This window comes from Genypterus blacodes, unplaced genomic scaffold (assembly GCF_046128005.1).
Source record: "Genypterus blacodes isolate CSIRO-AG114 ecotype Tasmania unplaced genomic scaffold, CSIRO-AGI_Gbla_v1 ptg000152l_1, whole genome shotgun sequence".
Lineage (NCBI taxonomy): Eukaryota > Metazoa > Chordata > Actinopteri > Ophidiiformes > Ophidiidae > Genypterus > Genypterus blacodes.
In genome coordinates this window covers 48,063-75,772 of record NW_027466954.1, presented here as the reverse complement: position 1 = coordinate 75,772, position 27,710 = coordinate 48,063, and the positions used below count along the sequence as shown (strand labels likewise).

The window sequence follows — 27,710 nt, the reverse complement described above, 5'->3', positions numbered from 1 at the left end:
AAGGAGAGTGGAGTGAGAGAGAGAGAGAATGGAAGATGATGAAAGATAAAAATAGCATTCTGCTCCTCTGATGACCTGTGAGATTTGTTCTGCTGAAACCACACAGATGGGACACACACACACACACACACACACACACACACACACACACACACACACACACACACACACACACACACACACACACACACACACACACACACACACACACACACACACACACACCAGTATGCTCAGGCCTGTTCATATTTTCCTGCAATACACACAATTAAAATTATACAAATTCAGTTTGGATCTCAAGTACAATTAGCATAATTAAGAAATGAAGTTGACATCCAGTAACAAATTGGTGCACTTAATGTGCAGGCGGGAGAGATCGGCATGAAAACAATGAAATTATTTCACCTGTTCCTATGGTAACCAAGCGCGGCCTGTGAGAAAGAAGCAGAAACAAATATTTTGTGATTGTCAGCTCAGCTGTCCCCGTCTTGTCCCCGTCTTGTCTCTGTCCGTGTCGTCCACTTTCCCTCGCTTCATTAGTCTCTTTTCTCTTAGGTCTTTATGGGAAGTGTTTCCTTTAACTCCATTGTAGTTGCGTGCACCAAATCAGTTCTGGAGCAGTGAATCTATCATGACACCCGACAACCACGGCGCTCAACATCGATTGTTTTGTAGCCGCTGATCTGAACAGAAGCATAATATTTGTCAGTAAAAGTGACATCTTGTTTTGTTTTGTGCCACAGGCTTGTACTTCTTTGACTCAATTCAACTTGTTTAGTCTTTGAAGTAGACTCTAAACCTTAACAATGGCTCTGTAGCCGATGTGCATGTGAGCGTTTTCACCCAGCAGCTTTGTCCAGCAGAGCAACATCTCCTCCTCCGTCGCTGTGGAGTTCATCTCAGTTCAGGAAAGGACTCGGTTACTAAACTGATCCTGGCTCCAGACTGTCAAATGTGTCACAATCATCATAAGATGGGACCAAAATAGACGCCGTTTTCCTCCAGGTTAACTTTTCAGTGGCTCTTCTGCAGGTGTGTGCAGTTTGAATCTCAGCCATTCATTCATTCCATTAGTGTTTATCCTCGATGTATCCTCAGGTTTGACCTTTTTGACCTTTTTGACCTGTCCTCACCTTATCTCTCTGCTGTTTTCTTACTTCTTCTCTCTTCTGTTTTTCATAACGGTCACCTTTGCCTGTTCTTTATTTACAGGGCAGATTCAAATGAGCAGCATTAGCTAGAACCATAATGGATGTATCTTTTTACTCTGACGGATAAATCCCTTTTTGTGCATTTTGCCATAATGTGCACTGAGACTTTGCCTTCTCTGCCTGTGGCACCAATTTATCCGAGCCATTTCAGTGCGGTAAAATGCGGACCCCGAGATCATTTTGACGCGTAAGCTGGCGGTGTCGCATCTAATACGTCTATGAGCAAAAATAGCTCCGGCTGAGGACAAAGGTACACTGCAGGCCTCCTAGTATGATTTGAATCTCATGGCAAATCACCGAGGATGACATGCTGCATTAGCCCTCGACGGAGAGCCAGACGGAATGAGCTTGACTCAACGTTCAGCATCAATGGCTGCGTCTCCATTCTGCGCCCTCCACCTCCACCTCCTCCTCTTTTGTCCTCTGCCGTATCTCTCCTCCATCTCTCTTTATGCTCTTCTTTCATATTCAAACAGCTCTTCTACCTGTTTATACACACACACACACACACACACACACACACACACACACACACACACACACACACACACACACACACACACACACATAGCCTGCAGCGCCGCCCTCCTGTCAGCGAAGCGTTAAGATGAAAGTCATTGTCTCGTGTTCCTGCCGCCACCCCTCTCCAGTCCGACCCGCTCGTTTGTCTCGTCCTCCTCCTGTAACTCCGTATCGCAGAGGAAATGTGACGTTTTGGGAAATTGAGGTCGTTTCCTTTGATAGGAGTGCGATAATTACTGGAAGTTGGGTAGCGTCCTGCATGAAATTGCACTTTTTTTCCCTTCTCCAGCGGAGAACGGAGAGGCTTTCCTCCCTTTGATGCCGAGACGTTTTCCATTAGAATCTACATTATTTAGTCCGGGGGGAGGAGGAGGAGGAAAGCTGACACTTGTGGTGTGTGTCTGTCTACCTGTGAGCTGAAACCTGCTCTTTACACGGGGAGAAGTGTAAATTACAAAGAGGGGGAAAACTGTATTGTGGCGTAATTTGGACACGTCGTCCATTTGTCTCGCCGCATCTCCATTTGCTTGGTCATCAGTCACGATCCTCCAGTCTGCTCACACCCCAGCCTCTCCACACACACACACACACAGGCTTCTTTGTCAGTTACACTAATATGCTCTTTCCTTTTCTTCTGACGGACACGACGGCGCCTGGATCCATAAAAGCCCCGTTGGCCCCAACAGCTCCACTTAAAAAGCCTCGTTAATTCTTCTCTTCTTCCTCTGTTTGATCACTGCTTTACTTTCTCTTCAGATCCGTCATGCGGTTGTTCTTTGGAGCGTTCTCTGGCCTCTGAAGCTCTGAGCCGGTTCCTCTGTGTCACAGGTCTCTAAGCCTGAGGCAGAGAGGCCGCAGGTGTTCAGTCCCTTCCTTCCTCCATCAGACCAGAGGAGCTAATCAGTGAATTCAGCTGTCCATGGTTTTGGTTGAGCCGACTGGTTGTCTTTAATGGCGAGGAGCCTGCGGGTTCTCACTCCTCGCCCTTCTCTCGCCCTCTCTCACTCGCTGCCGTTCTCTCACTTAAGCTCTTGGTATGCGTGCTGTTACAAATGGGATGCTGCTATCTGTGGCTAATGTAAAGTGGTACACACACACACACACACACACACACACACACACACACACACACACACACACACACACACACACACACACACACACACACACACACACACACACACACACACACACACACACACACTCTGGCAGGTATCAAAGTACCCTCTGTCGTCTTCTCTCCTTCAGCCATTCCCCTTTTCCCTCTCATCTCCTCTCCCCCCCTCGGGCTCTCCTCTTCATCTGTCTGACCTCAGCCGGCTCCCTGACTCCCCCTCTCCACCTCTGTCCATTTCTCTCTCCCCCTTCCTTTATTGCGCCATTGTCTCTCGTTCTCCTCTCCGTTTTCTCCCTCTTGTGTCTATTGCTCACTCTGTCATTGCTGTCTCTCCCTCTCCTTCCCTCCTTCCCTCCCTCCCTCCCTCCAGCCTCATTCCCCTTTCCCCTCTCATCCATCCCATCTTTGTCATCCTCCCTCTCATCCCCATTCATCCTCTCCTCCCTCTCTCTCCCTCTCTCTCCCTCTGACATCTGTGTATTCATTCATCTCTCTGCCCTTTACCTCACCTCCTCCTCCTCTCTCACTTTCTCCATCTCACTTCTTGAACTTGTACTCCACTTGTCCCTCTCCCTCCATCTGCCCCCTTATCTCCTCCCTCTCCTCCCCCATCTGTCTCTCCCCTTCCCTCCCTCTCACTCGGCCCGTTTATGTGCTGGCACGGACAAACTGAACAGAAATGGAAAGAACCGGACTTTGAGGTAATTACAGTAAGTGACAGTTCCAGAGGCGGCTGCTCTCGTCCAGGCATCGGGTTCAATCTTCAGTTCATCCGCTTTGATTGACAGGCGTCGCGGTCTCAAGCGTTCGCAGCTTCAGGTCCCAAACAAGCTACAGACACAGACGCACAGCATAGCCATACATTATGTCTTCCTCATGTTTGAACCTGCCTCCTCTCCCTCACTTCCTTCTCTGTTTACCGTCTGTAGTCTCACTGTTGTTCCTCTCTCTGTTTGCCTTTGATTGCTGTGTCATTTCCCTCACTTTTCTACAATGGAAGCTTTACAAAGTGGCATATTTTGAAGATTCCTCTCTCTTCTCTCTGCTTTAACGTCTCTGTCACTTTCAGTGTCACTGAGGGGAAATCCCACAAACCCCAGCATGCTGCGTCATTCACACACAGACACACACACACACACACACACACACACAAACTTCACCTCGTATCTAAAACAAATGGAAGCCCAAGGACGTCGAAACTCGCATTTAAACATTTTACAGGTGTGTGTGTGTGTGTGTGTGTGTGTGTGTGTGTGTGTGTGTGTGTGTGTGTGTGTGTGTGTGTGTGTGTGTGTGTGTGTGTGTGTGTGTGTGTGTGTGTGTGTGTGTGTGTGTGTGTGTGTGTGTGTGTGTGTGTGTGTGTGTGTGCCTCAGTATTAATCTCAAACACCGCCTTTGAACTTCTCCTCTTTCAAGGTTCACTTTGTCCATAATTTAGCTGTAAACGAGCTTTCCTTTCTGCGAGTGTGTGTGTGGGGATCTTTGCGTCAGCGTGCACTCAGCTGTGTGTGTGTGTGTGCGGCGGAGTGTGCATGCTGCTGTCAAGGGACATTGCTCATTTTGTTAGATTGGTGGACAGGAGTGCTTTAGATCCTAAAGTGATGTAATAAAACCCCCAGGGAGTGTGTGTGTGTGTGTGGTAGCCTGGCATGAGGAGAAAGTGTTGCCTTTAATGGGGGCTGGTGAGAGACAAGTGGGGAGATAAAACACAACTCCGGCGTGTGAAAGCGACGGTCGGCCGTCTGTCTGATCTGTGATTTGCTCCGTCAGACCTGAAGCTCACATCTCCATCTCCACTGTGTCAAAGATATAAGGTTTGTTCTCATCATAAGTTAAACCAAAGTACTTGAAAACGCCGGTCCTTGTGTGTTTTCTTACTGGAGAGGGACTCATCTCCTCCCTCACAGATAGAGTAATATGGTAAGCAGCGTAATATCACTCCACTTCCCACACATTAGAAGAACAAACTCAATCCCTCTAAGGGGTTTTCTTCCCCCTGAAATTGGCTCCGGTGCAGCATTTACTCCCCGGCTGTGTATCGCTTCCAACCGGCTCGTCCAATTTAAATCGCAGCACAAACATTTGTAAACTCGCATCAAAACTGTACCGTCTCCAATTCTGGCTGCGTATCCAAAATCCAAACGCTACAGAAAACAAAATCCGCTCGTATCGAAAAGGATTATTGCTGTTTTTCAATACTTTAGGATATCCTGAATAGTTTAATCTCATCAGTGCACGGCCAAACAGAGTGTGTATTGAGGGAGATGTGAAGGTGAAGTCGGAGCTTCGTCTCTAAACCGACACTGAGCTCACCGAAGCCTAAATCCTCCTGCAAACTGTGAGATAAGAGCAATCATTCATAAGTTCATTCCAAGTGGCACTGTCTGCCTCTATATGGACTTTGTTGTCTGTCAGATTGTGCGACAAACGCCCGAGCTCCTCACCTTGTCTTCTTTCGGCAGAGATTTACAGACGAGGGCCATAAGCAGCGTTTACATTTGGCTCACACACACAGAGCGCTAAATTGTCCGTGTTTGTCCCACACAGCGATTCAGCATCCGTGTTCCTGAACCGCAACCAAAGATTTAATCTCAATCCTCCCGTGATTGTGCGTTTTGTGCTGCGGTAGATGAAAGGAAAAGGAAACGGTCTGCGGTCTGAAAACGCTGAAGGGCAATCGCATTAAAGCGTTGTTCTCCAGGAATCAGCCTCAGCCTCCCAGAGTTAGGTTAAGGTAATTACTTTTGGATTGGGGCTGATTTAATTCCGTGCGTCAGGTGTAAGTGCTTTCCTTGTTGTAAGCTGATGCCAGTTTGCATTCAGCGGGCAGGGAAAGACCTTTAAGAATCTGAAAATTTGGAGAAACCCTTAACACCGCGTGGCCCCGGCCCCAACACTGTTATTCACCTTAGAGTACGGGATCTATACAATAACAAACTGCATCTGTTTGACGACACACACGGGTCAATACGCCTATTTGAACAAAAAGCCATTATGTGATCAATATCGGGTATGGATGACCTGCTGGTGAGGTCGCTCATCATCAGTCACTCTGAAGTGCTGGATAATGACTTCGCTCAGGCTTCTGTGAATTAAAATGTCACACCTGAGTAACTCGGGGTTAAAGGTTTCCCTCCGCCAATACGCATTGATGAATGAAACAACCTAGTATTGATCGCTCCAAAGGTATTTGCTATTCTACAATGATGGTTACCGTAGTTACTTATTATGAATACAGCGAAAAAGACAAACATCTGGAAAGTGTTTGTTTTGTATGTGTCAGATTGAGCCCACTGGCCTTTTGTCTTCACCATGACAGAGTGTGTGGGAGTGTGTGAGAGTGTGTGAGAGTGTGTAAGAGTGTCTTCATGTGTCTCAGGAAGCTGAAAGTCGTTTATTGCCTCAACTTAATCTTTTGTCTGGTGTTGCCCATGCGTTGCCCTATCAGTGCCTCAAAGCAAGTGTGTGTGTGTGTGTTTGTGTGTTTGTACCTGTTTTTTTCTAACGTCCAGGCTTGCTAATTAGTGCTAAATGACCACCCTCCATCTTCATCAGGCAGAGAGTGACAGAGTGTGAGGGAGAGGGAGATGGAAGGAAACAATGCTGTGCGCTAATTGAGAGAAGGAATGACAAATTAGTGGCAAAGGAAAAGACCAAAGGACCAAAGGACCAGAGCGTCCCAGAGCGTCCCAGAGCGGCTGGACCTGCATGTACACGGCTGAACGACCCAACATGTTTGGGGTCTGATATTATTTATTGATCTTCAAGCGTGTGTGATTGACTCATTCAAATGATCAACCACAGTGTTTAAAGGAGCTTGCCGTTTTTATTCCCTTACAAAATAGATCAAATCCACAGAATTCTCTTTTTCCACATGAAGTAATTCAGTTAGGAAGGTCAAACTAACTTGTCCTTATTGTCAGGGACCTGTGTGTGTGTGTGTGTGTGTGTTTCTAACGGCCCTCAGTGTTCCACCAGGCTGTGTGTCGCCTCACCCTGGCTTTGTAGTTATTTTGCTGCGTTTTGTTAGTTTCTCATCAAACGAGTCACAAGAGGGTTTGGAATGATTTGAAAAATGCTTGATTGAAGAACGAAGTGCCGAAAACAGCTTGAAATAAAATAATATTAATAATAAAACGCTACCAGGTCGTTTAATTTGCTTTTTAGATAAAGAAATGAAATAGTCAGGGTAACCAATGGCGTTTGCCTTTCTTAAGTGAAGATGGCGCCGCTTGAACGTGGCTTTGCCTCTCTGCGTGGCTTTGCCTCTCTGAGTGTGAGCCTTCAGTGTGACCTGCCTGCCTTTGATGTGCTCCATCTGAGTGAACAGTGAGTGGGTAAAGATGGCAGCAGGTGGCTCTTTCAATGAGCGGAGGCTAGAGAAGGAAACATATAAATTACAGCTGAAACAAGGAGCAGATTGGAGGTCTGCAGGAAGGATGTGGAAGAGTCTGAGCTTTGGAGCTACGCAAAAGGTCAAAGGTGAGCTGGCCTGTAGTAAACATGAGACCAATGCATAGCCAACTAGCCGGCTGCTTACTGAGAGGTTACATTCTTACAGGTTGTAAACTAATCTAAACTTGAGGCTGCAGACTCTTTCTCTGCGTCTCATACTTTGGATAAGTGTGAAATTAGATTAGATTAGATGGGATTAAACTTTATTGTCATTGCATGTGACAGGCACAAGCAACAAAATGCAGAATGTGTGACCCTTTCAGGTTCCTTCTAGATTGTTCTACGTGGGTCTCTCAGTCTCTAACCATTCCATACATTGCTCCAGCACTTTTTATTGTCCCTGCCCCCTCCTCCCTCCTCCGTCTCCTTGCTTATCCTCTCCTCACCTCTCCTGCTGTCGGCTCCTCCAATATGACCCCCCCCTTCATATCTTTATATTTATTTATTTTCAGCCATGCTATTTTCCTTCTCTCTCCATGTTTCTCACCCTTCCTCCTCTCCTTCTCGTCCCTGTGTGTCCTGTTGTCGTGTCTCTGCCTTTCCCCAACACCACAAGCAGAAAGACGCAGCAGTAAGTAGACCAAAGCTCTCCTCCGGCTACAGACGGGCTCCCGTGTGTCGTCGTTCCCGCTGACGGGCGGGGGAGGGGGGGAAATACTGCTAAGCTGCATAAAGCACATGTCTGGATGTTCTGTAATAAGCAGATAATGGTTATAATAATTCCAAGTGTGAGTCGGAGTAAATTGTGTGTAATAGTGATTACTGGAACCACGACTTTATCCTGCAGTATGACTGTGCTGTAAAACTCTGTGTGTGTGTGTGAGAGAGTGTGTGTGTGTGTGTGTGTGTGTGTGTGTGTGTGGGGTGATGTCTGCCATTTTATTTGTTTTGGTGAGCGCTTCATAAAATAATTTTAAGGTGATTATAATTGTGCAGCGAAGCGGACAGTGAGTGATTGAGAGGTGAGCACATGAATAGGAATGAGGGACGAGTGTGTGTGTGTGTGTGTGTGTGTGTGTGTGTGTGTGTGTGTGTGTGTGTGTGTGTGTGTGTGTGTGTGTGTGTGTGTGTGTGTGTGTGTGTGTGTGTGTGTGTGTGTGTGTGTGTGTGTGTGTGTGTGTGTGTGTGTGTGTGTGTGTGTGTGTGTGTGTGAGAATCAGTCCTATTTATTCTAATGGGACTAACGCTCATCATGATTGTTATCGCCCGGGTCGTTGCGTTGCGGTTCCATGAAAGTCCTTTTCTGCCAACGAGCCGCCGTCGCTCGCTGCTGTAACCCTTAAACATTTAACGGCTGCAGAGATGGAGATCATGCATACAGAGATAAACACAATGACTCATTTGCAGATGAAGATAACTTGGTAGTCATTAACTGCCGAGCAATGAAAATCTGCATGAAACATTAGAATGCAAAGAGCTCGAAAATAATTATACCGCTTTAATCAACTGCAGCTGAGCGGCTCGTGGCCCCGGCTTTGCTGTATTTTCCTCCTTGTTTGCTTGCTTTAGGGTTGCAGAGAGCATTGATTCTTCTTTGATCAGTTTGGTCACTGTGCCAAGGTCTTAAGGAGACCCTTACTGAGTCCCTTAGGGTCAGGACTATGATGATCCAGATTCATGGAAACTCACAACATTGTAACTGAACAGTGTCACATCTGGAGGTTGAGAATTGGTCATGAGCTAATTAGAATGTTTCCCCGCAATAGTTTCTATGGTGATGGACTTTTCTAAGAAGGCTTCCTAGGCGCTGCTGTGTTTGGTCACAGTGTGCTACTATGTGTGATCCTGACAAGACTGTGCACCCAACCACAGTTCACCGTTTAATCCCAAAGCCGAATTAATGAAGGCCTCATTTGCATGAATTACCATGACCTAAATGATAAATTAAACTGTAATTTCCATACATTCCTTCGGTTAATCCCCTTCGGATCCCTCCTAAGCTTTTTTTTTTTTCCACGGGCTTGGGGATTCTGAGCCAAGTCCTATCAAAGCCCTGAGGAAAACCCGGGATTCATCATCAAAAAGAGGTGGATGGCGGCTGTGGCTTTGAATTTGAGGATTACACCTGCGGGGTCCAGACTGAAGCTGGGGGAGGTCAGGAGAGTTCTGGAAGCTGCTTGGCTGTAGCTGAACGAGTTGAGGTCCGGGACATTTGGCGGGTGTCCAAAGATAGAGTCCCGTCTTTAAGCTAACAGATCACAGTTTTGTCAGCGTTGTTAGCTTGTCACCGAGTAGACGAGAGACTGGATGCCAGACGATACTGCTCGCATTCAAATGAGTCACCGGCCTGTTAGTCAGAGAACTGTGAGTGGAATATAATGGGGTGAAACGACACGGGGCTGAAATCCCTCGCAGCTAGACGGCACTGTAACAGGAACCTCTGCTGCCTGGCACGCGGCAGGTTTACCCCGAGTTGTGCAACGCTGTCGAGATGATCATTTGATTTAATAAGGCTCGCACATAAATTGTCTGCTGCGCCTCCCCCATCTCGCCACCTGTGCTCGGAGACTCCCACTACTCGCAAGTTCAAACACCAGTGGTCGTACACACACGCACACACACACACACACACGCTGGTGCGCCTAGCGTTGGGTTTAATTGGCTTTGCTGTAAATTGACGAGACCCTCTGACACCGTTCTCCCTCTCGCATGCACACACCAGCTATTCTACATGCAGCGTTTGTAAATTAGATTACCGGAGTCAAGAGTGTTGATGTCTCTGTTTGTGTTGGCACAGATTTGGAGGAGTTTGTGGTGTTTATTTTTAGCTGTAGCATGACTTCCTGTTCCCTCCTCATCCTTTGCTTCCCTCATTCTAGTTTTGCCTCCATGTAATTCCATCACAGCTTGTTGCTCTTTCTTTACCCGTCTCACATCATCAGGGCTGCTCTGCGACTCGGACCGTGGCCGTTGCGAGTGTGTCGGTGTGTATTTGATGGCTTGTTTGACGGCTTGTCTCTGGGTGTGCCAAACCTGTAGCGTGTGGCATCTCATGCATTTTTAAAAAACGTGTGTACTTATCTGTGCACGCCCACATTCATGATTGTGCCGGCATGTCTACATATGTGTGTGTGTGTGTGTGTTGGGGGCGCTTGTTTATCTGTCCTCTCGCTCTTTCTCTATTTGCGACTTCCAATTTTCCGAGTGAGAGAGCTCAGATTACATTTGATCAAACCTGTGTGGGGGGGAATGTATTTGTTTGCGTTTGTTTTGATGCTTGTGTATTCATAGTCATGTGCTACATAGCAACACAACCGCCGAGTCATCTGTCACAATTACAGGTCTATTATCTGGAGGTAAAGGAATCCTACAGGAACTGAAATCACGAGGTTCATATTTTTAAACTTGAAACCTTTTGATTAGTTAGATGACTTATTGCAGGCGCGCACACACACACACACACACACACACACACACACACACACACACACACACACACACACTCTCTCAGAATCATGTGTCAAGCCTTTCAGTACCTTATATAGTGGAGGGAAACATAAGTGCCCAATCAGACCTTAGCCTCTTCCACATGAATGCTTTTATTTACCTGCAGAGTGCTGATAAGCCTGACACACACAGACACACACACACACAGGATAAATATGTACGTATATGTATAATACGTATACCATAAGATGTTCCTTATTCAGAGTTCACTTACCTTCTAAACCTCAAAGGAACTCCCTAACTCCTAGAAAAGGTGAAAATCTTGAAGTTTCTCAGAAAGGCTTTTCCTGAGAAACGACCCCTTTGAGGAGTTTGTTTTCTACACGTCCCTAATAGATTAGAGAGAATTTGGTGTTCTGCTTTAAAGCATGATCATGTTTGCTTAAGGGATTCTAGCTCAGGCAGAACTAAAGCCCCAAGAGAAGAGCGGCTCCTGTATCATCAACAACACAGCTGATGCTAGGGTCAATATTGCTTTAATCAGCAGACACGGTGCCTTCTGAAGCAACCAGGACATCAATTTCATACTTCAATCCAGACTTCATAAGGGAGGCTCAATCTATGTGCTGTAAGTGCTGGAGTAGATAAAGACACACAACGGGAATTTGTTTGAGAAATGTTCAGGAAATTTAAATCCAAACTAGATCACTGGTGTTGGGTTTGTGCTGTAGGCTGGAGCTCGGCATGCACATTTAAACCATAGCATCTTCAATCAATCAATCAATCAATCAATCCATAATCCACTTGCCACTAGATGAGGTGACTAGCAATCACAATAATTCTCTGCACGCAAAAGCACTAATTAAGTTTATAAGGTCAGAGGGAGCAAATATGTAAAAGAATCTTGATTTTTCCTGCCAAGTATTTCGCCATCGTGGGTCCAACAGGAAGCTGTCATAACGTAAATGACCTCACTTTGTGAAATTGCTGGCGTGTTGAATGACGACAGAATCACACGAGGCAGCAATCTACAGCCGCATTGTCGTCTACAGGTTGAAAATGTCAAGGCCACGCAATTTCAATACAATTTCAATACATACAGCATGTCAGGCAATAACGGTGTACTGGCCTGTAAATGTAGGTATACATGAGCAGAGTGTCAGCCTGTGACACACACATGTGAGGGCTCCTTTGGCTCACTGTAGGTGTTGGCGTTCTACACAGGCTTTCCTTCACTTCTACTTCCACTCATAAGGTGATACAGTAACAAGTTGTGTGTCTGCAGTGAACAATAACATCCTGTTGATCCACGTCTTCCATGTTTTTTATCGTGTCGGTGCTCGAGTGAAGCCAGAACAGAAGCATGGTAATTGAGATAGAATGGTTTCAGTGATTGGTAGCAGTATTGCGTTTGCTTGCTTTCTTTTAACACATAAAATGCAGAGAAAAGTGTTCTGGTGGTTTTGCACCATAAAACAAAGCGGCAGATGTTGACATTTTGCATCCGCGCCCGATGAAGTGGGAAGGGAAGGAGATGTTGCCAATCCCAGAGCGGTTGGTTTGTTTGTTGTTATTATGAACCGCACAACTGGTGTGATCTGTGCTTTGTGATTTGAAGATGTTGAAATGCAACGTGTAATCTTTTTCCTGACAGAAGAAGGTGTTGCATCAGTCACAGAGACGCTCCTTGAACCTTCAAGTAGCGCCGTGACAACATAACGGCGTATTGATCACGGCAGATGGTGCGGACAGGGACCCTGGCATTGTTTATGTGTTGACGTGTGTTCATTATGTGCCGTCATCAGGATCAATAGAAATGTGTATTTGCCCCTGGAATGTTGTTCGTCTTCTTCTTCCCTCCTCCACACATACACATTCCTCTTCTTCCTCTCCGCCGCCTGGATCCTGGTGTAGTGTTGCACTTCTCTCTCTCTCTCTCTCTCTCTCTCTCTCTCTCTCTCTCTCTCTCTCTCTCTCTCTCTCTCTCTCTCTCTCTCTCTCTCTCTCTCTCTCTCTCTCTCTCTCTCTCTCTCTCTCTCTCTCTCTCTCTCTCTCTCTCTCTCTCTCTCTCTCTCTCTCTCTCTCTCTCTCTCTCTCTCTCTCTCTCTCTCTCTCTCTCTCTCTCTCTCTCTCTCTCTCTCTCTCTCTGCCTCATAACAAGGAAAGCGGGAATTAATTAATAGGCTAGTGTGGACGGAGAAAATGGAGGGAAAAGGAGAGAAAATCTAATCAGATGGGCTCCTGTTTTCTGCCTGTGTGTGTGTGTGTGCGCCCAACACCTACACACCCACCCGCCTCCTTGCACCCTCCTCCTCGGCTCTCGTCTCCGTGCTTGTCTCCTATTATTTACCCCAATATTACATTGTAACGTTGTTCATTTTGCAGAATGTTTGCGCCTGTACCTTTTTAATTCCATCCTCATGTACTGCACCTCTTCATCCCTCTCTCGCTCTCTCCCCCCCTCTCTGTCTCTCTCTTGGTCATCCCTTTCTCTCCCCATCTTGCCCATCCTCTGCACACGTTGACACGCTGCAATTTCTTTTTCCTTCCCCGTTGCCGTCCCTCCCTCCTCTGCCGTGCCGATGTTTTGCTGCTCGCTAAATTGATGTCAAAATGCCATCCTCATGCCACAATGATTCAGATTTCTTATTTCCTCCCCAATCCCGTGAAGACGTGTCATCCATCTGTGTGCGTCTCCATTGCGCACCTCATCTTGCTCCGTTTTTCCTCCCCGCTGTCGGCGTTTGTTGTTTGTTTGTGTTTGTTTTCTAATGAAACGTATACAAAAGAAGGCAGGCTTCATCTCTCTCTTCCTTGTACTTGTGTTGCTTTTATCTTCATTTGTTTTTGTATTTCCTCTTCTCACCGCGTCTCCATCATGCTGCAGCCTCCCATCTGTCCCTCACACCTTCATCTGTCCTCGTCTCTGTCTTCCTCTATGGACACCTTTCTGTCCAGGTGTCTTTTCTTCCTCTTGTTGTCTTTTGCTTTTGTGTATCCAATCTTTGTTTACACACATCTCCCACTTCTCTTTGCTTTCTGCTCTACATTTCCATTCCTTCAGGCCCAACTTGGAACTGTGTGTGTGTGTGTGTGTGTGTGTGTGTACATTTGGCACACCAGAGTCTGCATTAGTTTGACTGAAACACATAATACATTCCTGCTCTGCTCTTTACCATTTGGCCTGGAGCCGTCTTGAAAAATGTATTTACGGGAGATGCAGTTTGTGTGGACACATGCAGGTACACACACACACACACACACACACACACACACACACACACACACACACACACACACACTGGTACGCTTGCACTGTGCTCACTAATGAAATCAAGTGTGCGTTTCGAAAGCAGTAAATGTTTTGCATTTCAAGGCCAGGAAGAGGAGTGAGGGCAGAGGAAGGTTAGGAAGCGACAGAGCAGAGGAAGGTTAGGAAGCCACAGAGCAGAGGAAGGTTAGGAAGCGACAGAGCAGAGGAAGGTTAGGAAGCGACAGAGCAGAGGAAGGTTAGGAAGCGACAGAGCAGAGGAAGGTTAGGAAGCGACAGAGCAGAGGATGGTTAAGAAGTGGCAGAGCAGAGGAAGGTTAGGAGGCAGCAGAGGAGAGGAAGGAGTCTTTTGATCCTGACGGTCTCTGTCTCAATCAGCAGTCCTGCTCGTCACGTTGTCTCCTCCCGGCTCTCACTGCGTCTCTCCATCCACCCACCTTCCTCCCTTTTCTTCCATCTGTTCCTCCTGTCTCCTTTTCCCTCCCTTTCTCTGTCTCATCCCTCCTCCTTTACCTCCTCGGCGTGCCACGTCAGTCCTGCATGTTTTTCCCGCTCAGATTTCCTCTCTGTGCTCTCGCCAATCCTCAGCACCTTCCTCCTTAATGCACCAACTTCCTCCCTCCAGCCTGAGTCATTCCTTCTCTCTCCCTCTCTCCCTCGCTCACTCCTGAATACCACATTGTCATTGACTACCCACCTGTCATCCCACTCTCCCATTTGTCTGTTTTCTGTCTCCTTCCCTCTCTCCTTACCCCTCTTCATCCTGCCTTCCACCTCCTCCTCTTCCTCCCACCACCTCTTTGCCTCCTCGTTCCTTCAGCCTCTTTCAGCCGCGTGGCCGAATCCAATCGCTTCCACACTCCTACTTTTCCCACTCTCTCTTTCTCAGTCTTGGCATCCATGATCTCCTCCTCTTCCACACCTCCTCCTTCATCCCTCGCGATCTTTGCTTTCCCTTTGATTCTCCCTTTGCAGCTCTAGACGATCATCTTTGGCTCCACGCTTCTCTTTTATTTCTCACTCTCTTATCGTTCCTCCTTTATGGCCCCTCGTAGGCAGGTAGGCAGGCCATCATCCCCTCCCCTTTATATGTTTTTCTCTCTCCCTCTCCTCCTCTTAGTTCTGGGCACACAGCCACCCCCTCTCTTGCTAATAAGTTCTGAGTGAAACGACTGAAAATGATATGCAATGAGTACTCCGGGCTTTGTGGTCTGTGTGTGTGTGTGTGCGCATGAGTACACATGACAGATTTAGACTAAGTTGGGGTGCTTCCTGAATGTGAATTTGAATATGTGTGTGCGTGTGTGCAAAATGGCTGAGAGAGGGGCTGAGAGAGTGAGTGAAAGGAGACCTCAGGTTCTAGTGAGTATTGGGCTAATGCACTTCTCATGTTCTCTGGTAATGTAGCGTCCTGCCCGGTAAGGTGAGGGAAACCTGACACCAGCGCTCCCTTTGGTACAGGAGACATGCATATATCAGATTTAATGTAAAAAAGGAAGCGTAAAGAGTACTGAGGATGGTTTGTGAGCGGTTCTGTTGTGAGTGCTTGACCCAGCATGTCACAGGCAACAACATGATCCATCCTGCTCTAACCTCCTCATCCACGGCCATCTAACTCCCTGCATAAGTAACAGGAGACAAGCTCATTCATTTTAATAGGATTACATTTTAATGAAACCTTCACTGCACTCCTGGCTCGTGCAGTGACCTGCAGTGATTCAACAATGAGCCTTTTAAAGGGGAATGTTACATTTAGTCTAATGGCAGAAATGAGAACTTGTGTGTAAGTAGAGGATTTTTACCCAAAAAGGAAGAAATTGGGAGATTCCCTCTCCACCAATGGCTGAGTGTGCAATAGGAACGTCCAGTGGGATTATACAGAGGTAGAAGAAAGGCATGCAAGGCAGTACACACAAAAGATCGTGCATTAGGAAATGGCATGCAAGACAGAGACGAGGGAGAGCGAGACAGGCAGGGAGACAGAGAGACAGAGATAAGGAGTGACCAATGAAGCTGGGCTGCTTACGGACATCTAAGTGTGAGGGACCACAGTTGTGTAGCACTGTTTGCCCTTAACCGTCATGCTGGATCCGGTGCTGTGTTTCATGATTTTGACCCCCTGCTGTTTAGGCGTTTGAATGGTGAGGGCGGATGTCTTGAGTGAAAATAGTTAAGACAGCTCAGTGACGGTTGAATGTCCACTCTGATCCTTTTGAAGGCTCTTGAAGTGAGTCACGTTTCCTGGGCTGCACCCTTTCCTTTAGGTGAAAGAGAGGAGACTTGTTTCATCCCAATGGGTCAAGTCTTCATTCTAATATTCTGTTTAGCCTCCAACATCCAATTTGTCAAAGAACTCATTATGAAATAGGTCAACTGTTCGGATAACAGTTAACATTAATATTGAGTGTTTTAACAGATTCTTCTATCACTGGCTAAGGTACTTAGTGATCTTATCAGGGACCAAAGGTCTAATACGTATGTACAGGTAAACAATAACCCTCAGACACGTACCCGTACCTGGTAATGTTCTTAGCTGCTGTAAACAAGGTAAATGTAACCAGAAAAATTCCATTCAAGCTTCCATGTTTCCTTTTAAATTGCCAGAGATCAAATATCAACTTGGTAGTGAGAGGCCCAAAGCAAAGCAGAGGCACAAACAACTGAAGACTGGAAAACAATCCTTAAAAGTGCCACGCTTAATGCACGGAATCTACTTTCCTCCTGCCTCTCAGACTCATATTTTCTTTGAAACAGGCAAAAATAAAGAATAACTTCACACCTTTGGCTCATCAGAACCTCAAAGCAAGGCAAGATAATGCCTTCAAAGTCATTCAAAAGTTGAAGCTTTCAAATAAAAACAGTAGTTTATGACATTTCATATTCTTTGAGTTTTGAGAGACAAAGGAAAATGAAAGTTTGCGTGGAAGGATCAGAAATGCCTTCAGTAAGCCGCTATTGAGACACCACTTGTAACGGACATGAACACAATCTCTTTTGTGTTAGACAATACCATTCACCAGCATGTTGCATACAAAAGTCTGATGAATAAAACATCACATTTGTACAGTCCTGTCATATTCTCCCACAGCTCTCATTTTACAAGACAAAATAGACCCAATGAATGAGATGTTAGCCTGTCACAGATTGATGATCTTCATGAATCTCAAATCACCACTTAACAACAATGGTCCTTGATTGCAGAGTCGTGAGAGATGTGTCCACCAAAAAGCCTGTTTACTGCTCCTGCAGCCAAAGACCAATGGGACTACGGTGTCCAATTTCAAGGTTTTCCACATTGTAACAAGAGTAACCACATTTATTTGACAATCGGATGGTGGCTTTATGGTGCAGTGTGACTCGGATGCCTATCACAGTGTGTCATGGCATGAACTTCAAAGGTCACTGTTATCACACGGTTTACAGGAGGCTTAAAGAAGCAAGCTCCTTTAGGAAAAACCTCTTCTTTTGTGATTTGAAGAAGGTACGCATTTCAGAAAGAGTGCTGAGACCAAACTGGGACCATATCAGATTGAATAAAGAGTTTTTCATAATGGATGGATAGGGTCCGATGGTAGTATGCACGTTTATACAACAAATTATTATTCCTATTTTCTATGTGCAAATGTTGTAGTTCAGCTCTTGGTTTGTCTTCATCGCTCTCCCGCTCGGATTTTGCCAACAAGCGTGGCGTACAGAATCCGCTGTGATCTGGCTGTTTGTCGTCCAACAGCTGAAAGCGTAATGGCCTCATCTTCGCTCCCTCTTCCTCAGTAGTACAGCCTTATTGTGGAGCTTTCTGATAACACAAGGGTCTTCTCTAGTGTAGCCGGCTGTGCTGAGGGACAGATGTTGCTGCAGGCTCATTAATTTGTCTGAGTCACATTAGTATGTACGGTGAGTTCCATAATCATTCAATGTCATTAAATCAGCCTGGTCTCACGATTTCAAAGTGAAAGAATTATTGCAGGTAAGCATAGTAGACCAAACTTTACTTTGTCTTCCAAGCGCCGAAGCAAAACATTCGACTCGGTTCACAAAATGCTCAGTTGTCTCGTTTGCCTTATTGGAAAGATGGAAGTGATCGGATTCATCTTAGAGCTGCCGTGCTTACTAATGAATGGAAGTAATACTAAAACTAGATTTCACTTTCAAGATTGTTCTTCTTGTTTTAGGTTTGGATGTGGAAGAATTAGATGAGTAAATGGAGGATAAGTGAAGAGGAAATGAATGAATGATTGGCGAGTAAGAGGATTGTAGAGGGAGTGTAGAGGGACACTTAAGTACAGATCTCTGAAGAATAACGTTTACCATCACAACTGTTGCAGTTTTGCTCAAAATGACCAATTTTAATACGATTATAAGATGTGAGGAATTTTCCATTTATAAGAACATCATGTTGATTGAAGATAAGGTCTGAGCCCGACGCAGAGCTGCCCGTCTGCTTGAACAGAATGCCAACGCCAACTAATTGATATATGATGGAGACTGCAGCCAATCTGTGTCAGTTTGTTCATCACGCTGCCTTCTGTCTGTCCTTCATCCTCAAGGCAGAGGGAGTTTCCAAATGCCTGAGTATTGCTTGTGGAAGCAGTGAGGTTAGAGGGGGACACACACACACACCCCCCTATGCAAGATCCACACCTCTTCCCTCACTCGGTCCCTCAATAGAAACTCCAAACATAAACACAAAACAATCACAAACCCTGCATGGTGATAAAGTATAACCCATAAAATCCAAGCATCTGAGCCAAAATAGTTAAGTTTACAGTTTATGAAAATGTGTGTGTGTGTGTGTAACTAGAACACATAGCCTGACATGAAATGGTGATTTGACCGGGTTAGGAAACGATTTCTCTCCAAGCAAGACAATATGCCGACTCCAAACAACCTGTGTTAACCTCAGCTCGTCTCTCCCTACAGTGTGGACCTGGTGCACGCCCAGCTGCATGTGTGCGAGGGTCGCAGCCTGCCAGAACTCAGCCTGAAACAAGACAAGATCAGGGTGAACGGCTGCGCAATCCAGTGCAGAGTGACCACCGAAGACCCAGCCAGAGGTTTCCAACCAGATACTGGCAGGATCGAGGTACGATTGATCCTTAAAATGACTCCCACTCTTAATTCATTTACTTACACACGTATATTTAGTAGGAATGGACCAAAACACTCTTTCTCTTTCTCTGGCACAAATCCATCCACGCTTGCACTCATACACACAGTTGTATGCATGTGTTGGAACATGTTGTACAGATACACACTCCCCTTAGGGATCCTCTACTCCACCACTCCAATATTCCATCTGAACATCAGAGGTCACACATAACAGTGCTGCCATGCTCGCCTCTCTCTTCTCGTCTCTTTGCACATTACTAACATGTCAGCAAAATCTCAAGTTTCATGGCAGCATAACCTCCAGTCAAATTGTCTTTCCGGCCCTGGAAAGAGAAGGCGGAAGATTATTAACGGTGGCTAGGCAACAGAAGACCAGAGATCAGGAGTAGCTTTCGATTTTTGATCAGAAGAGTCGTATCAAAAGAGCGTATTTTCATTCCAGAGTTCATCAGAGGACGTTTTGAAAATCTGCCATTTAGTTGATGCGTAAAACCAGTTTTGCCTCGGCCCCACAACACAAGGCCGCTCTTCCCTCACCTCTGTGCCTTGGATCGGCTTATCGGGGCTCAGCTTCCTGTTTCATCTGATTGTGTTCGGTGGAGTTTAATGAGAGCTGAAGGGACGGTGGAACCGTGACAATGAGATGATGGCAGCTCAAATCTGTCGATACCCTTTACACATCAGAGAGAATCCTTTCAATCGCAGTTGATAGCAGAACATCCTCACTGAGCTCTGAGGTGATAAATCAATAACTCTATACAGTATGTGACGCATTCTAGGGGTCTTTCAAATGAATAAGTAAGGGTTAAAGTTTCTCAAGGTCTATTTCATTTGTGAGAGTTGTGTTTGGGCTGTTGGTGTGAGAGAAAGATCTCCGTCTCTATCTTGCCTCTGCCAGAGTTGCTATACTCAATATTGTTTATACACACACACACACACATTGCTTTCCACTCTGTGTGTCCATGTCTCTAACCCCTGCGGGGGTCTGATCCCTGGATTCCTCTTGCGGTCAGGTCCTTTGTCCTTGGCTCTGTATCGTATACCTCATCCATACATTGACTGCCTATCTCCTCCTGCTGGCTTGTTTTCTCTCTTCCATCCAACATCCTCTCCCTCTCATTTATCTGCCTTTTCCTGATTCTCTATTAACTTTTATAGTCCTTAACTGCACCACAAAGCCCTTTACAAATGAGGAAATGGTGATGAAAGTCAACTTGAATCAATAGGAGTGTTAGAGTAGAATTAAAACACAGCTTTATAACAGTAAAGCTGGCATGTATGAGAACTCAGGTCCTACAAATGAAGCAAGGCATATTTTAAAGAGATTGTTAAAGAATAATGCTGTTTATTGCCACACTGACCCGTGTGGGCCAGGCGCTCAGACGCCTCGGGGCCTCGTCTTTGGCTCGCTTATGTTTGGTCCGTAGCCAAGTGTGGAAGGATTCTGCTTAGGGGAATAAATGTGAAATCAATTCTTTAACAAGATACCAGCGCCTGGAAGCTACAATGCAGGTAATGTGACAGATCTGCAATCTGTTAGCTGACTGGGATACAAAAGCACCAGAAGTGTGGAAATAAATAAGGAATTCCACCGTTCCATGCTAGCATTCCTGCCTTCAACATTCAAAGACGATAATGGAAATGAGAGAACGGAACGGCCTCGAACTCACAACACGCTTTCTGCTTTACAAGTTGTTGGCTAATGTTACCAACAAAGACACTGACCAGCACATTCCACGACCCTGGAGGGAAAATTCCAGAGATGAAGACCATCGCTGCTGCATCTGGGGAAACCTGTGGCCTGTAACTGGCTCCAAACTTCCTACCTTCCTCTTCTTTCTCCTCTCCTCCCCTCCTCCTCCTCCTCCTCCTCCCTTTTCTTCATGAGTGCTCAGAATAAAATGCATCCATTGCTGCCTGCTGACTTAACACATTGAATTTTGACTCCTGGGATGTGATTGAATTTGACTCGCTCCGGTGGCTTTGCAATCAAACAATTCATCTGTCTGTCAGCTCCGAGCAGGGGGAAGGAAGGAATGCTAATGTTGTGCAAACACATTTATTTCGGTTAAATTTAGTTCCATTAATTTGATCTCCCAGCGGTCTGTTATTTGACTTTAATAGTGTTTTATTTTATTTATGAGTTTAGTATTTAGCTGTATTTGTGTGCACCTGTTAACCAACGGCTCTGATCAGCAGGGAACCTTCCAGACTGGCACAGGATTCTGGGGACATTCTTGTTTTGGTACACCTAATCTTCACATTATGTCGCTCACAGGCTTTCCTTGTGCTTTTTGTTGCTGGGAGACAGAAAGACTATCTTCCCTATCAGCAGGCGCAGTCTGAACGCAGCGGCCATGGAGACGCTCTTGACCTTTTCGTTTTCATAAACTTCTTACCGCCGTGTCTGCCCCCCTTTTCTTCTTCTTCTTCTCTCTCTGCATGGTCCACTTCCTTGCTCGTCCTCTTAGTCATGATATAATACACCTACTTGTGTTTTCCACTTCCTTGCCGTCCTTGCCCTAGCCTCCTTTTACACTTTGTCTCACTCTGAATACCATCTGACTGTGTTATTACCTCCTTACCTCTCTCTCTCTCTCTCTCTTTCTCTTTTCTACACACTTTCCCCTCTGCCCCTTTACTCCATGTAGCCGTGCGGGCTGGGCGATGTTCAGTCGCTGCAATATGAATGAGCCGAACACAAATTGGCATCAGGGAGACACTGATGGAGGAACTCAACATTGTTGGGACGGATGAATAAATCATTAATGAAGGCCTACGACTGAGTCACACAGTGAAGTGCTGAGTGTAACGCAGAGGGCAGGGGGAGCGGGCGAGTGTGTGTGTGATGCTTCTGCTTGGTGGAGGTTCTGAGGGCAGCTTGGTAAGTGGCTTAGTTTAGCAAATTTGGATGTAAAGGCTGTGTGGAACGGCCATCTGTCTGCGCACTGTTCAGTTTAGTGAAGGAGCGGCCGGGTGTCAGGAGGGGGCAGTGCTCAGACACGGGGACAGACGGGCCGCTTCTCTCTGAAGGAACCACAGATCTTCTAACACAGAGTAGCAGCGGTTTATCAGAGGCCATGGAGGGAAGTAGGAGCCATGGAGGTTGAGGGAGTACGTACACAACATGGAGTTAATGGCGGGAAGAAGACAGGGCGCTTGCTTGCCGTCTATAGAGAGATCCACGGGCATTTGCGAGCGGTAAAGAAGCTTGTGGGATGTGTTTATCAGCTGCGATTCAAAGGATTCTCCCCAATGTGAGAAGGTTAGCAAAACGAGAGCTCTCACTGAGCTTTGAGCTGCCCTCATATCATTGTTATTGTTCCAGCGTCTGTACGGCTGAGTCCCTCCAGCTCTCATTAAATACCATCAAACCCAAACAGAGGAGCGGAGAAACTAAGCCCCCGATAAGCCGACGACGCATCTGCTGCACTTTGGGAGCAAAATGGAGGAAAGCTGAAGGAAAGAAGACGCTCGGAAAAAGCTTCAAACCTTTCCTAAGTAGATCTAATGAGTCAACTTGGTGACGGCTGGTGCTGCACAATTCATCACTTTCAATTTAATCAAGATCATAATTCACCCAGATGCTGTGATTATGCAACTTTAGTTCAAAGAAAAGGCAGGCAATGATTTAATAACAAGCCATTTACATAAACAGGCTAAAAATACAAATGAGTCATTAATCCCATCCATTCCCTTTGTAGATCAGTATCTTTAAATATAACTCAGATTGTGTCATGTTTGCACCGATCGTTTAAGAGTGTTTGTATTGATTTGTTAAAAATGAAACTCCCTGAATTCTTCCCGGAGCCTGATGGAGCGAGGGAACGGGCGTGAGAGCAGACGAGGGCCGACGTCGGTGGGGGGAACGACAAGAGCGAGGCATGGAGTGATGGATGCAGGGAGGAGGGGGGAGACGGGGATGAGGAGTGATGGATGCCAGAGTGAGAGGGAGGTGACAGCCAGAGAGCGGCGGCAGGGACGGACGCCGGGCTCGGGGTCCGGGCAGGAGAGAGAGGAGAGTTAAAGGAGCACAGTTTGTACTTTCATCCATTTGTTACATATGTGTGTGTGTGTGTGTGTGTGTGTTAGGTGCATTAACTGCAAAACGCCACTGGATGGGAAAGATTGGTAGCTGATGAAGAGGTACATGTGTAAGAGCTTCCTCTTCCGTAGTGCGATAAGTGGATGATGCAGGGGATCTACTCAAGCTCCCAATGCATCCTCCCTGACAGGAAGACGGCTCTGTTGTAGCCTACAGGGGGGGAAAGACACGAGGTGAAGCTTATCCCCCACTCATACAGGAGTAAAGGATCGAATGAAGGTGTGTGTGTGTGTGTGTCTCTCTTCCCATATGTGATTGTGTTGGCAGGGTAGCTTCACTCTCTCTCTGCCTCTCCATCTATCTGCTTGTCTGTCCATCAATCATCTTCCACAGATGTCTCCATCTGTCTGCAGGGAGTCGCTCCATCACCGAGCCCCCGTCACTCCCCTCACCTTTTCTTCTCCGTCCTACCAAACCTGTCCCAGTAATGTCTCCCCTCCTCTCTTCTCCCCTCCTGATGTTGTTGCTTACGTTGCACTCCGTGTGTTTCTGATCTGGGGCTTGTTTTGGTCATGTGACTCGGTTCTTGTGCGGGGCTGAAGCGGTCCTGCTGCATTCCTCTCCACCTCTCTCACGTCCTCCATCATCCTTCCCACTATTGATCTTGTCTCTCAGATTTCTTCCATCCTCCCTCCCTCATTCTCTCCGTATCGCTTCCTCCCCTCCCTCCATTGTTTTCGCTCGTCTTCACCCCCCCCCTCTTTTCTTCCTTCCTCAATCTCTACTATAGACAGGATCAAGGCAGATTCCTGCTGTTTTTCTCTCCTGGCCGTGTTCCTATTATCCACTTCCTCCTTCCTCTCTCTGCTTCCTTCCCACTGTTATGTTCCATTCAGTGGACATTTATGTAGCTACAGAGGAATGGACGCTCCTGGATCGTCCCTCCGCCTCTCTCCCCCTCCCCTCCCAGCTTCTTAGCAGTGAAGATTTAAATATCAGAAAAGTATTCAACTACCATGTGATCATTCTTTAATAATACACTCATGCTCTGCTCTCCTCAATCAAACCGACAGACATCTTTCTCTCTTCCTGTCCCTCCTCACCCACATGGCATCGCTCCTGTGTCTGACTGACACATGCAAATGTGCTCCAATAACAATGTATTATTGGCGTGTGTGTGTGTGTGTGTGTGTGTGTGAATATCATCTTGTGCTTGTGTGAGTGTTGTCTTGTAAATCCCCAGGCTTCCACTCCATGTTCCCCCTCCCTCCTCAAATGAAAAGTATTGAGATTGAAACCGGGTCGGGTCCTAATTAGAGGAAGCATGTTTTAGTTTCCGTGCTCTTCATCATAAACGTCTTTAGTTGCCAGCTGTCAACATCCTGCGCCACACGTTTGTTTGACCCCGTTGTCATTTCCTCATCATGCCCCTTCCTGTCATCTCCATTGTCTTGAAACAATACAGACAATATATGACCCTAGAACCAACGCACAAAGGAGACCAAAAGAAATCCAAACTTGGAACAAACTGTCTCTCTGCTGCAGAGAGAGAGTGAGGGTGTGGAGTCTGGCAGCATGTTCACAGGCTTCCTTGTTAACTGTAATGACATGAAAGGTTGCTGACCAGGTGTTAGGACAGCACACACACACACACACACACACACACACACACACACACACACACACACACACACACACACACACACACAGAGACCTGCGGGAGGGCAAACCCGCAGAGCCACTGATACACAATCCCAAGCAGCAGTACAGGGCGTAATGTCCAAAGAACCCACCTTTGACCTTGAGAAGGTCACGCACAAAGAGCCACAGACGTGAGCAGACTTCCTCCTACTGTGCTGTGCTGTGCTGTTCTCCGTGTGTGTGTGTGTGTGTGTGTGTTCAGGGGCGATGAGCATGGGTTTGTATTACCGTGTCTCTTTGTAACCTCATATCTTGGCTCGTCTGTGTTTTTTGACTGCAGAAGAAGAACGTTTCCTCCCTGCTGTCTGCCACTCTTAGCCTCGGTAATTACGGGACTAAATTAGCACAGTGCTTTACAGAATGACATTTCTCCCATTTCTGCTTTGGTACCCACACACACACACACACACACACACACACACACACACACACACACACACACACACACACACACACACTCCCTCCCGCTTCCCTCTCTCCTTCTCCAGTCGTCTCTCTTCATCTCTTTTCTAATTTCATTTATCAAAATAGCGAGACAAAAATCATTTTTAATAATAAACAATCTCCACAGAAATCGTTACTAATAATATAGGGTTTGACTTTTTAATCACAAACAGCTGCAAGTGCTGAGAAATGTGTGGTGTTTAGCTGTTTTTGCACCTCTGCTCTCACATTGTCCTTTAATTGGTTGCTCATGATTCAATACAGTGAGATTTGTTTTCCCCCCTCTGTGCTTCTGCAGCCGTGAAGCTCATTCAGGAGAATATACAGTATAATCTCCTCCACACACAAAAATCTATGGCCGTTCACCAGCAGTGATCAGTCGGACTTTGCCTGTGTTAGTCGTGTCGAAGCGGAAATCTCCCACAATTACACCTCGTCAATGAAATAGATTTTGGAATTACTGCTGTTTTTCAGTCTTAATTCATCTTTTTCCAATGCTGTACTCCCCCAGTGATGAGAGGAGTAATGATTACCTACTTCATTTTTTATTATTAGATCAAATTGCTCAGGCGAAATGGATTTGGAACCGCAGCTAATGCAAAGAGGAGGACGAGAAAAGAGCGGGATTAATGAGAGAATGAGAGAACGGGAGGATGTGCGTCTAGACTTTATCAAGTGTAAATGCGGAGCTGAGGCAGAATCTGGAGTTGCAAAACAATCTCGGGCTGTAACTGTGTGGTTAAAGTGAGTAAGACCTTAGGTACGCCACCTTTTCTAGGCTGAACCCCCCCTGCTGGACCCCAGAGGGCACAAACCCAGCAGAGACGTCTCTTTATGGAAGCTGGACCTCCATGCTGTACAATCACTCCATGAATCCCAACTCTTCCTCTTCTCCGCCACACTAAACCCAGCCAGCACCACTTAGTGTGACCCTCCCAGCTGTGCAAACACACCCACACCTTATTGTCTCATTCTGAATCCGTCTATCAGGGATCACTAGCTAGGATGGTATGTAACAGCAGTCCCGTTCTCCTCTCTCTCTCTCTCTCTCTCTCTCCTCTCTCTGACCCCCCTCTCTCCATCTTTACCACCGTTATCCTGCCATATAATGGGATTCGCGCTCGTCTCCTCAGCCGTTTCCATCTTTCCCCCTCCTCACCTCCCACCCCTGCTATCAATTTCCACCATCCGTTTGTCACAACTCTGCTTGTGTGGCGGCGAGCTACACAGAGATTCATATGCAGTGTGTGTGTGTGTGTGTGTGTGTGTGTGTGTGATATGTGTCCATCCAGTATGGAGGCATGTATAGTGTGTGTGTATATCTGTAAAAGTGTGTGTGTTATGTGTTTTTCCCCCAGCTGATCCTCCATCTTCTCCCGTCTACCCAAACTCTTTTCATTTATCATTTGGCCACCGTTTCCACTCTCTATCTTTTCCGTTGCCGTCTCCTCCCGTCGCTCCACTTCATCCCTTCCTCTGCGCCAATTTCCTTTCTACATCTAGTTATTATTCACCCTCTCCGTCATCCCACATCTCCCCCCCGCGTACCATTCCTCCCTTTCCATCCCCTCCTTGCCTGATTTCACACCTTTTGTTTCATTCGATGTTATCTCTCGCCCTGTGCTCGCCGCGTTCTCTCTCTCTCTCTCTCTGTTCTCTCCCTGCTTTTTTTTGTTTGGTCTCCTCTGTCTCCCGCTCACTTTGGTGTCTCATGCAGCACGGTGTTCCCCTCTAAATTGTCTTTCATCAGCTTCCTCTCTGTGATAACCTCCTCCCCTCCTATTTATTTGTGCCGTCCCGTCTCGCTCCCCTCTCACCTCCTCTCCTCTCCGTCCGTTGCTCTCTATGGAAATATTCTCCTTATTTGTGGCTTCTTTCTTTATTCTCTCGGCCCTCCGCTGTGCCCTCCCCTCCCTAACTCGTTTATTTCTAAATCGGATCCCTGCCTTCCCTCCTCGCTCCTCTTTATATATACACCTGGTCCCCCGTTTCCTCGCAATATACCTCCCTCTTTTATCCCCCACACTGCCCTATTTGTCATTCTCTCTCCTCCTCCTCCTCCTCCCTGCCACAGTCTCCTGTCTCTTTTGTCTCTCTTTGGTATTTCTCTCCAGCCGTCCCCTGTCCTCACACCGCCGGGGTTCGTCTCTGTTTTTGCAGGGTGTCTGGCAGATAACTGGGCCCTCACTCTTTTCCCTCTCTAATTATTTTCACCCATTTCTCTTCATCAACCGGCCCCATCTTTTAGTGTGTGTGTGTGTGTGTGTGTGTGTGTGTGGACATGGACATGTTTTAGTGGTGCGGATTGTGTGTACACAGTTTTGTGTGTGTGTGTGTGTGCGCCAGTTTTAATGAGGACAGGGAATAGTTCAAAGTTGTGTGTGTTTTGTTCGGTGGGAGTAATATGAGGTAGCAAGCTGGAGGGAGAAAGAAACTGTCACTGAATCA

At 46.5% G+C, this 27,710-nt stretch overlaps 1 protein-coding gene across 1 annotated transcript in view; it reads left to right on the top strand.

The window, feature by feature from the left end:
- The window catches only part of LOC143012594 (pyruvate carboxylase, mitochondrial-like), a gene marked incomplete at its 3' end in the record, with an annotated part of 91,913 nt that overhangs the window by 36,821 nt on the left and 27,382 nt on the right, over positions 1-27,710 (top strand). The window contains exon 11 of the mRNA XM_076165802.1: positions 18,884-19,046. Coding sequence (XP_076021917.1) covers positions 18,884-19,046 — 163 coding nt within the window. The remainder of the gene's footprint in view (positions 1-18,883; positions 19,047-27,710) is intronic.